This window comes from Ictalurus punctatus, chromosome 26 (genome assembly GCF_001660625.3).
Source record: "Ictalurus punctatus breed USDA103 chromosome 26, Coco_2.0, whole genome shotgun sequence".
Lineage (NCBI taxonomy): Eukaryota > Metazoa > Chordata > Actinopteri > Siluriformes > Ictaluridae > Ictalurus > Ictalurus punctatus.
The window spans coordinates 8,506,873-8,522,420 of NC_030441.2; the positions used below are offsets into that span (position 1 = coordinate 8,506,873).

General features: G+C 41.6%; 1 protein-coding gene across 10 annotated transcripts in view; it reads right to left on the reverse strand.

Annotated features, from left to right (window-relative positions):
• Positions 1-4,736: 4,736 nt before the first annotated feature.
• LOC108258915 (mitogen-activated protein kinase kinase kinase kinase 4) overlaps positions 4,737-15,548 on the reverse strand; it is a 59,616-nt gene continuing 48,804 nt past the window's right edge. For 3 of the 10 annotated variants that reach the window (XM_017457920.3, XM_047151141.2, XM_017457925.3), the window contains 17 exons: positions 15,049-15,201; positions 14,548-14,799; positions 13,266-13,369; positions 12,910-13,043; positions 12,253-12,350; positions 11,958-12,127; positions 11,733-11,850; positions 11,218-11,463; positions 9,417-9,534; positions 9,000-9,170; positions 8,176-8,319; positions 7,937-8,071; positions 7,707-7,807; positions 7,432-7,581; positions 7,102-7,261; positions 6,769-6,908; positions 4,737-5,581 (listed from right to left, as the gene is read on the reverse strand). In XM_017457920.3, the coding sequence (XP_017313409.1) occupies positions 5,498-5,581; positions 6,769-6,908; positions 7,102-7,261; positions 7,432-7,581; positions 7,707-7,807; positions 7,937-8,071; positions 8,176-8,319; positions 9,000-9,170; positions 9,417-9,534; positions 11,218-11,463; positions 11,733-11,850; positions 11,958-12,127; positions 12,253-12,350; positions 12,910-13,043; positions 13,266-13,369; positions 14,548-14,799; positions 15,049-15,201 (2,478 nt within the window). In that variant the 3' untranslated portion in view covers positions 4,737-5,497. The remainder of the gene's footprint in view (positions 5,582-6,768; positions 6,909-7,101; positions 7,262-7,431; positions 7,582-7,706; positions 7,808-7,936; positions 8,072-8,175; positions 8,320-8,999; positions 9,171-9,416; positions 9,535-11,217; positions 11,464-11,732; positions 11,851-11,957; positions 12,128-12,252; positions 12,351-12,909; positions 13,044-13,265; positions 13,370-14,547; positions 14,800-15,048; positions 15,202-15,548) is intronic. The other 7 variants (XM_053676049.1, XM_047151144.2, XM_017457922.3 and 4 more) reach the window with 4 other exon arrangements.

A 15,548-nucleotide genomic window follows, 5' to 3' on the forward strand; every position in this document is an offset into this window, starting at 1 on the left:
TGTTTAAAGCTGAACTCAAAACAAACTCTTCTTCTTTTTGTCTGAAGCAAAATACTCAAAGAAAGATCTCTCTTCTCACAACTCCTCAGCAGGTTAATGTGTAGCTCTTCACTCTCTGTAAGATGAACATCTACTAAACGTGATCAGACCACGTGTTCTCAAAAAAAAAAAAAAAAAAAAAAAAAAAAAAGAGGCAAGCGCCATCTAGGGGCATCAACAGTTACTGCGTTTAATTTACTCACTTATCAGAGCATGGTCATTTTAAACGGGCTACATTTATATATAGGAAAGTTTCGCATTATATACCGAAAATGTGACAAGAACATTAAAATATATTTTCATCTATAGACTTTATCCAAGTCAGCTCAGACATCACCTTTGACATGGACGAGTTACATGAGAGATTAATATTGTATTAGATTTCCATTTTTTCCAAAAATGAAAGAACACCATTTTAAAATAAACGAGTTTTATCCCTCAGAAGAATCCCTTAGATTAAGATTTAATAATGATGAAGACAATCTCAAAAACTGTTTTGGGTTCAGTTATATAACTGGATGTCCCGTAACAACATTCATATGAAGCCTATAAATTATAAGCTGATTAAATTTGGTCTATTTAAGAAAGTCTCTTCAGATCACTTTCTGATTAACAGAATATTTATGATTGCAACATTTTTCCATACAAAAGTGTAGATAAATGAAAACCCCTCAATCATTTTAACAATTCATAAATGATTTTGGTAAGTTACGAGCAATTTCTAGTCCTAACTTCAAGTAAGAATGCTATTACACTAGCAGAACTGTCAACTCAGACCAGTCTGATGTTTTGCATTGTGCTGCTGCCACATGATTGGCTGATTAGATAACTGCATGAATGCACTGTGCAGGTGTTCCTATTAAAGTGTGTGTATGTTTTCAGACTTGCAAGTGAGAGGTTACTCCTGAGTAGCTGTAGAAATATTAGGGTCACTTGGAAAGAGACTTTCTGGCACCATACAGACACCAGGGAACATCTGTGGTGCCTTTTCTATTTAGGGATTGTGCATTATGGGTGAGATATAGGGTCAGGGTGGGGGGTTACTAGGGTTCTGTTCTTGGGGTTTACTGTTATTGTGTTTTCTTATACACGGTTCAACATTATTTGCCCTGTGATGGATGTGTACCCCGCCTTGTGCCCGATGCTCCCTGGGATAGGCTCCGGGTTCCCTGTGACCCTGAAAAGGATAAGCGCTATAGAAGATTGATAACCTGATCCGTTTCAGATGTCCTCCCTCTGGATGGAGCTCTCATCTACTGCAATTCCAGATTGCTGGGACTACGGCTGCTTCTAAAGCCAAACAGACTTCATATAAAACCATAATGAACTTTTTCACACTATCTGTTACCCAGATGAGGACGGGTTCCCTTCTGAGCCTGGTTCCTCTCAAGTTTTCTTCCTCTTAACATCTTGGGGAGTTTTTCCTTGCTACCGTCGCCACCGGCTTACTCAATTGGGATGAATTCGCACTCTTAATATCTGTATACCGTGTTTATATATTTCTGTAAAGCTGCTTTGAGACAATGTCTATTGTAAAAAGTGCTATACAAATAAAATTGAATTGAAGGTGGGAGGTGAAGTGGGGAAAAATTACATTGAACTACTTTCCAGGTTGAATAAAGTATTTAATATTTTATATGTGATTTAGAATTTTTCATTTCTGTTCATGTAGCTCTATCAGTAGGATTCAGATTATCTGGAACAACTACTGCAACACTCACTTCCCTACTATTGTCTTCTGGCATCAGTCCTGTATCCTTTTAAAACACATTAGGGTTTGTTATTTTTGGTTGGTTGGTTGTTTTTTTAAATCACAAAGATATTGTCTAATCTACTATTGCCTCTTATTAGAAGGAAAAATGAAGACATCATACTCAGAGGAATTATGACAAAGCAGTGAGAATTGTTTGTACCAAAATGTATTTTCCCCAATCAGTGTGAGCTAATGTGGAAATCCTAAATCTGAATGGTTTATTCAAGCGTTTAAACATTTTTCAACGATACTGAAGTGATTAGAACATATGTGCAGATGTAGATGCTGGAGCATATGTGCACTTTGCCCCCTGTTTTATTTTAAAAACGTATACATTTTGTGGAAAGTCTTGCCGAAGGCACTTACAATCCCCTCTGAAAGTATTGGAACAGCAAGGCCTACTTCGCTATACATTGAAGACATTTGGGTTTGAGATCAAAGATGGAAATGAGACGATAGATCAGCATCAAGTGATGAAAAATATAGGACCATGTGGCTGTTTCTTGCTTCACAGGTGTACCCTGTTAAATTGATTGATTAGTTGTTTTTTTTTAAAGAATTAATAGCTCTGCATGTGTGCTCTTGGTTTGAACTCAAGGTTTGGAAAACTGATTTGTTGTCTCATTCAACTTTTAATCTCAAACCTAAATGTCTTCAATGTATAGCGAAAACAATAGAATTGACCTTGCTGCTCCAATACTTTCGGAGGGGATTGTATCAATAGATTAATCCATCCGTTTTCCATACTTATCCTACACAGGGTCACGGGGAGCCTGGAGCCTATGCCAGGGAACTGTGGGTACATGGCAGGAGGCACCGTGGACGGGGTGGCAACCCATCACAAAGCACAATTGCACATACACTCACACACTACAATTTAGAAGCACCGATCAGCCTACAACGCATGTCTCTGGACTTTCGTAAATCAAATATTTAGCTCCTCAACTTTAACAAAATTGATAAATGAGGCCCAGTATATTACAGAAAGTCTAAATGAGTGTGTTGCAATGACTGTCCAAGTCTCCAGATTTTGTGTGATATCCCGTCAACATAGCAGGCTCAAAAGCAAACAGTGCGTCAAGGGGAAACCCACTTAACCAGGTTTGGGGTTTGTGACGAACACTCGAGTAGATAGGGTGAACTGATCCCAGCAGAAACATGATGGAAGAGTGGAGACAACCCAAGTACAGCCCCAGTGCGCGTTAGTGTTGTCCTGCTAAATAAGATATATAGATAAATTGCTCCGTTGCTATAGTTCAACGGAGGCCCCCTCAGCGACCACTAGCAGCACTTAATAGATTTGGTGGTAGGCTACACACAGGAGGATGTTAAACACTCGGGTGAGTGGCGCTGAGGGAGAAACCAACCTGGCAGGGGTGAGAGGCGAGTGTTGTTCCCGAGGTACAGTTTACCAAGGTAAAACTGCCACTGCATGCCAAATGCAATGTAATCTTGTACTGTAAATACTGCATCACACTTCCTTTTATGACTTTGAAGTCTTTGCATGATTACACACACACACGAAGGTGACTGATTCTCACTACCATTGGCACAGAATGGGTGGAAAAAACAAAACACATCCCAAGAATTAATCCCTGAGATAATAAGGCTTGAATGCAGTTTATTGACTGGGTCAAATTTCTTATAAATCCAGATGAAAACATACACTAACTCGATTTATCTTGATTCTTCAGGTTATCGTTACAGGATAGATTTTTTTGGAGGTTAAAGACAGACTGGCATTTTAAAAGCAGCAGACCTACAACCATAAGCTACCATGAGCTACACGCACAGCCATTAAGAGTGCTGTTGAGCTCTGCCCAAGGCCAGATTATCCATATATGGGATTGGCCGAGCACCCTGGGGCACCAGCCAATGACCCTTGTCAAAAAATCTTGTTGGAATCATGGGTGTCTGAGCTGCTGTATGTGAATGGGGCGGATAGGGCTTTCCTCCAAGAGAGTGTTACACTGCCTGTTGGTGTAAAAAGGAGAGAGAGGAAGAAAAGTAGGCAAAGGAACTTAAACAAGTGACAGAAAGAAAAAAAAATAAGGCCAACATGCACCAGAGTATAAAATAGTGGGGAACATTTGTATGTTCTCTGTCCGTCTCTCTCATACAATACATGCTATTCCTGTTGCCTGATTCTGACTCCGTCTGGACCTACCTGCTCCCTCCTGATGCTCTAGTTCTGCTTGGAGCTTCCTTCACTTGGGAACTACTCACTGCTGTTGTGGATGGTCTCACACACATACCCAAGTCTCATCTGTTCTTCAGCAGATAACCTCACATGGATACTGAAGCTAAAAGACACTATAAAGAGATGACATAAAACGTCCTTCTGCTCAAACTGACAACCTTTACAACACACACAAATGATTGTTTCGAAGTGTACATCCATTTCTGTAGCTGTTTTGTGACCATGTCCATCGCTAAAAGGATTAATGAATAAAACTGAAATGAATTGAATTTAGAAGCAGATTTTAAGCATAACAGTGCTGTGACATGGTGAGGGCACCTGCGCCTCACGTAATGGAGCAGATCTGGAGGGATCACGGGTATAGAGTGTTGTGGTGCACTGGGATGTTGGGAATTTGAAGTCGAATAGAAGCATTAAATATGAGATTTAGAATTCTTAATTTCCTTGTAGCTCTATCAGTTGGGTGAACTCCAAACAATTTCTGAACCTTTCACTCAGACCAAAATTAACCACATTAGGGTTTTTGGAAATCACCAAGATATTGTCGTCAAATTAGAAGGAAAAATGTTCCAGGAGTTATGACCAAGCATTAGTATTGTTTGTACAAAACTCTCCCTGTCAAACCTTAAGAGCTAATCTTGGAAATCCTAAATCTGGATGGTTTATTCAGGCCAAGGAAACGCTGGATGGGGCGACACTTCAAAGCGTCAATTATTAAATCATCTGGACACAAGACCAGCACAATGAGAAGGAAACTAAGAATTTATTTATCAAGTGCAACGCTTAAAAAATAAAAACACTCAATGTACTGTATATGAAACATTGTTGAAAGTTCAACAGCGTAAAATCTCAACGCACTAAAGTCAATGTTGTTAAAAACGCCGGTGAGTAATAATCCCCCAAAATAACCCGGACTACCACAATAATACAGTATTGACTGATGTTTTGGCAGTTGACAAATTCACAGGAAAAAAAAAAACAAAAAACAAGCAGAGCTCCTTCATCACCTGCTGCTATGAAGCCCCACCCCTGCTTTCCCTCAAATGTGTGGGGGGAGAGAGAGAGAGAGAGAGAGAGAGAGAGAGAGAGAGAGAGAGAGAGAGAGAGAGAGGGGCAACATGCATGCTCCCTTCAGAGTTCTGCACAAACACATTTACATAAACTGTATTAGTAACTGTTCATGCGCTTTGATCCCTCCATGTCTCAAAGTGTTGAAAAGAGGAGCCCCTGAATGTTAAAAGTGTTACAGATCTCCAGAAAAGTCTGGAATATGCATTTTAGACTTCCAGCCTCCGCCTTCGTGTCGGCTGCTGGGGTCACGGTCACTCCCTTATACAAATCTGCTCGTGTCTCTGCGTTCACAGGTCGCAGCTACTGAAAGAGCACTGCTGCTTTAATTGGCGCACGGGACACGAGAACACATTTCGGCTCAAGGCTGATTATTTTTTATTTCGCCGCCGGCTTGTCGGTGCTTTCGCAAACGGTGCGCTTTGTAGTCAGACGCATTACCAGCTGAGCAGATTGCTGCGGCCCAGGGTCATGAAGTAGACCTGACTCGCGCCGCCTTGACGTACAGAAGCGAAGAACACCTGCAGGAGAAACGACAGATCCACATTTTTCAGACACAGTCATAATCCTGCTAATAATTCACTAGCTCTGCAAGCGTTCCTGCTAGAGCCGGGCATTCAAGCGGTTTTCGTAGCCAAGCGCTCAAATACAAACGTAAAGTAAATCATTATTCTAGATTTAAAATTAACAGTGAGAACTGTAATGCCGCCACTTGAATGAATCCGATACGAGCCCGTTAAGAGTAGAGCAGGACCGATAAGCGGTTTTACCGATATTTTTATTGATATTTATGCATTTTTCCAAAATCAGTTAACTGTTTTATAATATCGGATCCGCCGATAAATGGCGCCATCTTGTGGGCATTTTGAGAATTGGGCACAGGACCAAAACTGAGGGGACACTGAGTCAACAATGGTGTGCACAGGTAAAATATACTTGCTATGCTTTATTTAATAAACTCTAACATAACAGCCATTAATGTACAATAGATGTGTTACATAAATGTAGTTTAAGCAACTCGGCGCTAAGAAAGAGACAAACACTTTCTTAGAGTTTCTTAAACTCAACTTTTAAAGTCTTTAGTGACAGTGCACCTTATTTTTTATTTATTATTCTTACAGACCTCTCAATTTATTGGTGTATAAATAAGTTTTGTTTCATATGCAAGGAGGAAGTGAAATGGACAAAAACTGTCTGTTCAGTTCAGTGTTATCATTGTGACAAAAACGGAAGTAAAACAATAAATAAATAAATAAATAAATAAATAAATAAATAAATAAATAGATAAATAAATAAATAATCGGTTCTGCATATCTGTTATCGGGCATATAATCATGCAAATAATCGGTATCTGTAATAAAAATTTTTTTTTTTAAATCACTAATATCGGTCGATCTCTAAGATATTAGAGCACCATAGACAGAATGAACATTAGCAGTAGCGCTGCAGCAGTTTTCTCTGAAATTTGTACAAACATAAGGAGATGCTCATGATGCGCTTCAGATTCTATTTTATTTACCCACATCTTACCATCTTTCTATAATGCACTACAAATCCAGGAAAGAAATCGCAAAAAAACAACTCACGTCTATGGATGGAACGGCTCCATACTTAAATCATCAAACATCTATCAGCTGAACTGACGTTTAACCGCTAGAGTTTTAATCCGACGTCGTAACGTGCAGCCCGAAATCGGATAAAGTCTCACCTTGTCATTTCTCTCGCACAGGAACTTAAGCCTTTGTGCCCTTTTGTGCATGAACACGCCATCCAAGTGACCCGTCTCGACCGAGCGGATCTCTATGGCCTTCTCGCCCCAGCCCATGATCTGATTCGACCTGATGTATGCTGCAAAGCAAAAAGATACAGTATGTCGAATCAAACGATTATGCATGTGCAGGGTCATGTGGACATGCAGGATAAACGTGGAGTGGTACGTCAGAAATTAAATTCTCCTGCTACTGATGTACTCATTGATGCTACATGCATTCTGCTCTTATCTACACTGTTATGATCGAGTGTTCGTGTGTGTGCACCGTACCAACAGAGGTGGGCATCTCTCCCCACTGCAACACCACGTCTTTAGTGATGCGCCCGTACGTGTTCACGTAGACGCCTTCGTCCTCATAGCAGACCAGCAGCTCGATGCCGTCCGTGTTGGGAAGGATGATGATGGCGTGCGACTGGATGCTGGTCTGAATCTATCAGGTTAGAAGAGTGGAGAAAAAAAATTGCAGGGTTAATCGATCAAATACATCGACCTCAGGGTACTATGAAACTGCAGACAATGAAAATGTCGAAACATGAGGTAGGGCTTTTCTCATGAGCTTCCCGTTATCGAGAATGCAGCAGAAGTACACGCGGTGCTTACGTGCGTGGGCAAATAGATGTCGTAAACGGCGCCCGAATCCACGTCGACCGCGTGAAAACCAGAGCAGGAGCCGTATATCACCTTTAACCTCTGTCCCTCCTCCACAGTCAGGTCCACTAGCAAGGGCTTGTGTACCAGGTCGCCAAATGACTGCGAGAAGTTTGATAAGTAAATATATTATATAAGCATGGGTGGGTGATTTCTATTTAGGCGCACTTTCAGAACAGTCAGTGTTGCTGATTTCCTCAAATGAGTTGTTTTTAACTTGAACTCACCTTAAAGGCCATGAATTTATGATACGGCTTCGGTGCCCACGCATAGACCTCCACAGAGTTTTTCAAGGCCAGCACCAAGAACTTGATCCTTTCATATTTCACTGTGGAGAGACAGTCGAACATTTGAAATTTATATAATGTGTTTTGATCTTCGCATTTCTATTATTAATCAACCATGAGCACTTGATACGCTACGTTGCGCAGGTCAGGAACCTTGAAACAGCACGTACCAACTTTGTAGTGCACACAGCCCTCCAGCTCTCCCACTGTAGTCCACCCCTGCTTCTTCTCCACCTCTGGGTCATTGTGTAGGATCTTGTTCCTCAGCCAGGACAGATAATACACTCGCAGCTTGTTCTTTTTTCCTGTCACAAAACAAAACACATTAACAAATACCAATGCATAAAAACTTGTCCAATTTTCTTGGCTGCATATAAAGGGGAAAATGGTTCCAGGCACTGGATCGTACCTGATATTGTGACCAGAACATTAAGGCCTTCCAGAACATCCATTTGCTGAAAACGGCGGCGGTTGATGAGGGGGTAAACTTTACCCTGCCCACTGCGGTCCAGAAGCAAAAGCCCACTTTCTGTCCCCACCAATAAGTTCACCCCTACAGAGGGAGAATAGGGAGATTAACCAGAACTAGGAATAACAAGCTACCTGTAAATAAATGAAACACTTTTCAGACCCTGCTTGAGGTAGCAAGAAACTTCCAGTGAAATCATCATATAATGGATCAATACCGGTTATCGGTTATCCAATATTCAGAATTTGAGCTAGTCAGTCTGCTTAAAGTGCACCTATTACTGTTTTGAAACGTGTCTAATTTTGTATTATAATATATTATTTCATATATATATAAAAATGTGTATGTATGTGAGATATATATATCACATATACACATTTTCATGTGCTCATAATTTATCATTCTAAACTCCTCCTTTCAGAGAGCATACTCTGCTCTGATTGATCATATGTTCCAGTCTGTTGTGATTGGTCTACCGCCGTTTTGAAAAGGAAAACGCCCACTACCATAAGTTTTAGCTCTGTTTGCGATTTGTAAAACTTTGCAGATGTTTTTACATTCACAAACAGAATCCCAAGTTGCTCCTGATAGCAGGCAAGGGCCTTGCATGTTTACAAATGCTTTACGTTTACTCGTGGTAGCCATTTAACTCAATGACTTCAGCTGTCGTATCGCTGAAGCTTGAGCTACACAGCAATAGTAAAAGCTTCTGGACGATTGTTTACCAAGGGTGTTAGAATGAGTCAAAATGGTCAGTTACGTACCCCAGAGTGCAGCACACAGGATCTCGGAATTGAACCTCTTCTTGTACTTGCGGATCTCGGGCGTGTCGCTTTGTGGCCGAGTGTTCACCGGGTTCACGTTAACCACCGAGCCTTTACGCATGGGGTCTGGCCTTAACACTTCATGCAGCCGAAGGTCATTCCCGATGACCGCTGCACAACAAAACCAGTCATCGTCTGCTTTATCCCACTTATGTAAAATGATGTACACCGCATTCATCTACTATGGTATTTACATCGCTTAAGTGTGCACAGGTTTGGGAATAAAACTGTAAGCAACACTAGGAAGGACAACGTACTCGTAGTGCATTACAAACCAAAATTCAATCAATTTGCATTATGGTGGCTTTATTACACTACTCCAATTTTGTGCACTTTATTCCCTTTTTTTGGACTTACCCATGTTGTTGAGAGAGCTGCCAGTAGAGGGCGATATTTGTAGAAGGCGAGGGTCAATGAATGGGGTGAAGGAAGAAGAGGACTTGTGTTTTTGAAGAGAATTACTGCCAGAGAGTGTCTGAGGGGAAAGAAGAGAAGAAAAGAAAAAAAAAAACCCAGATCACAAGAAAATGATGGTGAATATAGATATGTAATAGCAAAGAGAATCTGGGCTTGTCTCATACTTACAGTAGACTACTTTAAGAATTCTAAGACAACAATAATTTAGAAATCTGGAGTTCACTCCCTCATAGCTATGAGATTAAGATTGATCTGTCTGGTCTCCATACTGGAACCAGTTCACGGCTAAACATACTAAAAATATATATATATTTTTTACATTTTTCTTCACTAAAAATATTCAGTGGCGATGCCTCACTAACAAGGTTAATGCAATTGAACTGCATTTAAGTAACAGCTATAAAGATGCGCTATAAACAAAAACAAACAAAAAAAAAATGAAATTAAATTGTGAGCTGAGGGGGAAGAAGAAGGAGAAGAAAAAAAGAAAAGAAAAAAAAAAGAAAAAAAAAACACCAGTGATCGTTAAAACAGATGTGCAAGGTGAATCAGAAGGCTGAGAATTAACTGAAAGGTGAAGAGAGAACTGAAACAAGGGATGACTCAAATGTAAAATGAATTAGTTTTGCCAGTTTGAAAGTAGTAAAATGTTCACATACAGCAAAACACTCCATATATATATTTTATATATACACACAATATCTCACAAAAGTGAGTACACCCCTCACATTTTTGTAAATATTTGATTATATCTTTTCATGTGACAACACTGAAGAAATGACACTTTGCTACAATGTAAAGTACTGAGTGTACAGCTTGTGTAACAGTGTAAATTTGGTGTCCCCTCAAAATAACTCAACACACAGCCATTAATGTCTAAACCGCTGGCAACAAAAGTGAGTACACCCCTAAGTGAAAATGTCCAAATTGGGCCCAAAGTGTCAATATTTTGTGTGGCCACCATTATTTTCCAGCACTGCCTTAACCCTCTTGGGCATGGAGTTCACCAGAGCTTCACAGGTTGCCACTGGAGTCCTCTTCCACTCCTCCATGAGGACATCACGGAGCTGGTGCTCCTCCACCTTCCGTTTGAGGATGCTCCACAGATTCTCAATAGGGTTGAGTTATTTTGAGGGGACAGTAAATTTCCACTGTTACACAAGCTGTACACTCACTACTTTACATTGTAGCAAAGTGTCATTTCTTCAGTGTTGTCACATGAAAAGAATCAAATATTTACAAAAATGTGAGGGGTGCACTCACTTTTGTGAGATTCTGTATATATATAATTTCATGAGGTTAAGCTCAGCAATTAACTGCTTTTAAAAATTTCCTTTTACTGAACCTTCCATGAATCCAAAACAGTGACTGGAGCATTTTTTTTTTTAGGAGGAAAGAAAAAACAGAAAAAAATTAAGACTTGTTTTGCAAAGAAGCTGATTTTTAATTCTTTGGGCAGTTCTCTCATATGGCAAAAACACCTGCATGCAAGAACAAATGAAATGAATTCTGAATATGTAGATGTGTGAGAATCTAAAAACAGACCAAAAGCACAAAAACAGCTCCCGCAAGGGAATGCAGTATCCCAGAAGAGCCCGTTACGGTGCTCGTAGTGCTTACAGCTCGTCCATCACCCAGCATCGATTTGAAGGGGCGATGATGCGAATTAGCGGTGAGTAGTGAGAATAAAGCGGAGTAAAAGCTAGCCAGCAGTTCAGAGTGGTATAATAGCTAAACATACCTCGCTGGCAAGCAGCCTCTCCAAGGCGGATTGGGGGGACATGGAGGGGCTGGTGTGACTGGAGGAGGGGGAGGAAGTGATGGAGGGGGAGGGGGAGTGATGGCTCTGTTGGATGAGGTCAGGCAGCAGGTGAATACGGCCTGCGAAGCCATTTCGCTCCTGGTGGCCCAGAGCAGGACCGTGACCAGGACCAGGGACAGGGCCCGTACCAGGCCCGGGAACCAATCGGATTTTCTCTGCTACGCTCTGGAATCAAAAACAGGCACAGCTGATTCTATACTCAGTTGGAGGGGAGGGAAAAAAAAAAGAAAAAAAAGAAGGGAGCAAAGGGGCCAGCAAAAAATGAATTGGGATTTGCTTATATAACGTCTCAAAGCTGCGAGTGCGCCGTTTTTCCGAGTATAAAGTGAGAAAATGAAACAAAATATAAAAAGCATTAAAAGTACAAACAGAAGGAATGGATGAATGATGAAACGCAAAACAATAAACAAGGCCAGAAAGGGGTCCTCTAGTACCTGTCTGACGATTAAAGTGCCGTCTTTAGAGGGTGTGATGGCTGTGTCGCTTTCTGCTTCGTCGTGAACAATCATGGTCTTCACTGACTCCGTCTCACCATTGCTAACTTTCGAGGAGCTGAAGGAAAGACATGTTCGCACGATTCGATTATTTCAATACCAGAAACACATGAAATATGTAGCGCGATCATTAATGCTATTAGACGCACAAAAGAGCGAGCGAACCTTGCCCTCGAGTCCTCGGTGCCAGATGTAGACTCGTTGCCCAGCTCCTGTTCCACCTCATCATCCTCTTCTGAATCAGAGTCCTCACTAGATGAGGAGTAGTCAGTCACCTTGTGAGGAGGACGAGCTTCTTCAATTGCACGCACCTCATTGGCCAGTAGAGTGAGATCCTAAGAGTGGGATTTAAAGACTTGGTATCCACACCCAGGCCACAGAATTGTCCATTCACAAAGTAGGTCCAGAGTTTGATGGTTTTCCACATAATCAACAGCATTAAAACCAAGTTTCAACTTACAGAGGGCCTGGCTGGTCTGACAAAGTCCTTCTTCTCCTCCAATTTTTTGCCAGCATTTTCCGGGCGTTGATGTGGCGAGCCCTCGGATTTTGAAGATGCTGCAGGAAGTAGAGAGAAAAATCAACGTCATCCGAGTTGTCACGCAATAAACTAGGCATTTTTGAGTAAACTGACCATGGCTAAGTCTACGTTAATCCAGACAGATCTGAAAACTGCATTTTCGTGTTTTTTTTTTAAAAACGCTCTCAGGCTACAATGTTCTGAAAATTGCTGGTGAAGCTTCTGAAAATGCTTCCATCCCTATACTGCACATGCGTAAAAACGTAAGCGGCGTTGGCCTGTGCCATTTCCATCAGGTGTTTATTGAAAAATGCAATCTGAGGGTTGTACAACGTGACCTTCATGTTAAACAAACTGGATCGTGGGCACAACAACTGCAATGCATCATCGTCCACCATCTTGTTTGTTTCGAGTTGAATGGGTCACATGACTAAAAACATCTTGGAATGTTTTGGAAAGACGCGCTTTCAAATTCGATCCGGATTTACGTGGACGCAGCCCATAAAGCACTAAACTCGGGCATGAAAAACAACTTTGCGTTAATCTAGCGCGCGTTCGTAGATGATGAGCTTAGTCAGGTGTAGCAGCAGCACTCACAGCGAACCCTGAACTTCTCCCCTGAACTCTGAGAGCTAGTCTGTGAGCTGGAGTTACTGGAGCCAGAAGAGCTTCCACTGCCTGGTCTAGCCAGCTTCTCCACCCGATCCCACAGCAGACGCGGTTCCACGTTACTGGCAGGAAGATAAGTGGGGAAAAGCGGAACGCATGATCAATACATCTTCAATACTTCTTAAAAGCTCTTGGATCTCTTATTTTACACACACACACACGAGCGCACATATACATACACACACATACATACATATACATACACACACATACATACATATATTATTACATACTGTATCACAAAGAACTTGAGCATGTATCTAAAGTACATATAGAGGTCAGACCTTCCAGCATTCCTCTGTCCAGGTTGGCTGCTTTGCTGGTTGTTCTGAAGTGGGGAGTCTCTGCGGGACAGTACAGGTGATCTGGATGTCGTCCTCACGGGAACCTTGAGAAAGGCACACACGAGAATATGCTTTTTTTTTTTAAAAAACAAAACAAAACAAAACAGCTGTAGCAATAAACCAGTCACACAATGTTCACATCGTTTATCACAATGTTTTCGAAATGGAGCATTGCGAGTAGGGAAAAAAAAACAAAAAAAAAAAAACCTATCGTGCACAACCCTATTGGCCCAATTCAGAACTTTGCACCATACCTGAATCCATAATAGCTATTGTTTAAAAACGTACACACACCTGTACTTTTCACTTAGGAATTTTGAAGGTGTTGGTTGCTGTACTGAAGAGGGTCTTGATATGGGGGAGTTAAGTAGTAGTCTAACACTCTGTATTCATCAGTCAGTCTGATGAGAAAGTGCAGTGTTTCCCCATACGTAGGTAAATCCCTGCCCACCCGAGTGCATTTTGTAAAAATAAATACAAATAAAATCAATAACGTTTTTAAAAATCACATTATTTAATCCATTCCAATGCACTTGTTTCCAGTATGGTGGCAACAGTGTGAGAAACTAGAAGCAAAATCATTCACACGTTTCATTAACACCAAGTGCAGAGCATTTAATTCGGTGCTTTCTTTCAGTAAATCTAATGTGCGAATATGCATCGCAACTGGATAAGATCTCAAAGTATTCAAACTTTCACAAGGTGTTGATTTTAATCAGAACCGCTATGCGCACTGCTGCAGTAGGACTAAATCCTATCCCGCTCAGTGGAATAAATTGCCTTAATGTAGTCGCACGATGCATTTCCGTCTGCACCCGGTTATCTCTAACCCAGTGCCGCTCGGGGCTGTCGGTGAGAAGCGGCGCACAGCTGTTTATCTGGAGCGAAAAACAAGTCGAGGAATCTGCGGTTTTGTTTCTTTTAGCGGTGATCACTCTTGCTGAAGGAGCCGTATTATGCTTCTACTGCAAGACACATATTTAGTACTATACCTAGATTATATGATATGTTCAGGAATCATATAGAACACCATATATTTTGAATTTTATTTAATCCTTTTATTAAATGATTTATTTTATGGAATGAAACTGAACAGAGCATGTGGTTTGAAGTGTGGTAATACTGCATCATTGATTATCAGCACATACCTAGTTTTAATGATATCTATATGGCTTACAGGCCTTACGCTTTTGAGCAGCAGAAGTCTAGATCCTGCTCTTACCTTTGGTGGAACCTCGTCATTGACTGATGTTTCAGAGGTCTCATGGCTCCGAGACAGTGAAAGGGGCAGAGGGTGAGGATGCTCAGAGCGTGCAGGGTGTGCTGGGTGAGCAGGGTGCGCTGGGTGGTGTGGCTCTTGAGAGCGCAGATGGAGATGTGCAAAATTAGGAACTGGATCGCTGAAGGAATGAGAACGGGACACGGGGGGAGCGGACGCGTTGTTCTTTAGAGCGGCCAGGTGAGACCACTGGACCTTGCGGAAGGGGAAAGAACAGGAGGAGAGGGAATTTTTGGGGAGGGGGGTGGTTGTGAGGGTGAGAGAAGAGCAGACACAGTGAGACAGAAAGGCGTGATCACAGCCAAGAACACAAAACATAGGGTGGAATGGAAGAAACGGACATTCCGTGGATGACCACCCACAAGTCATCTGGTATCATACAGCCATTCGGATAGCAACGTATCGCATGAGAGGTGGGAAATCTGAGGAACTGTTGGGCATTACCTGCGGTTCCATGGGCTTGTGCATGCTTGAGGACTCGGATGAGGAGTTCCCGTTAGAATAGGGCTCAGATGAACGGGGAGGTACTGGCGGCTGCTGCTTGGGTGGAGCTGTCTGAGGCGAGCCCTGATGGTTCTTGCGGTATCTTTCATCAGCCTGGCAAAGGACACAATTTATGGAGATTAACTGGTGGGCGTTAGGGACACCTCAAAGTAAACCGACGATTGTTCCGAGCCAGGAAACTGCATGCTGGTGTTTATTAGCCTGGATTACAACTCAGCAAGCTCAAGTAAGAGAGGGACGAAGACAAAACTGTGTTAGGACAGTGCTGCTCGGGCTCATATTCAAGCCAACACAAGTTTCATGCTCATTTGAGAAAGAAAAAACAAACAAACAACCCTTCATTAAATATTAAAGACAACCATAGTTTTCCCTAAGGTGTAGAATAATAGCCAAACCATGACATGCAAAACAAACAAGTGGAAATGGGGAAAAAAGAAGCA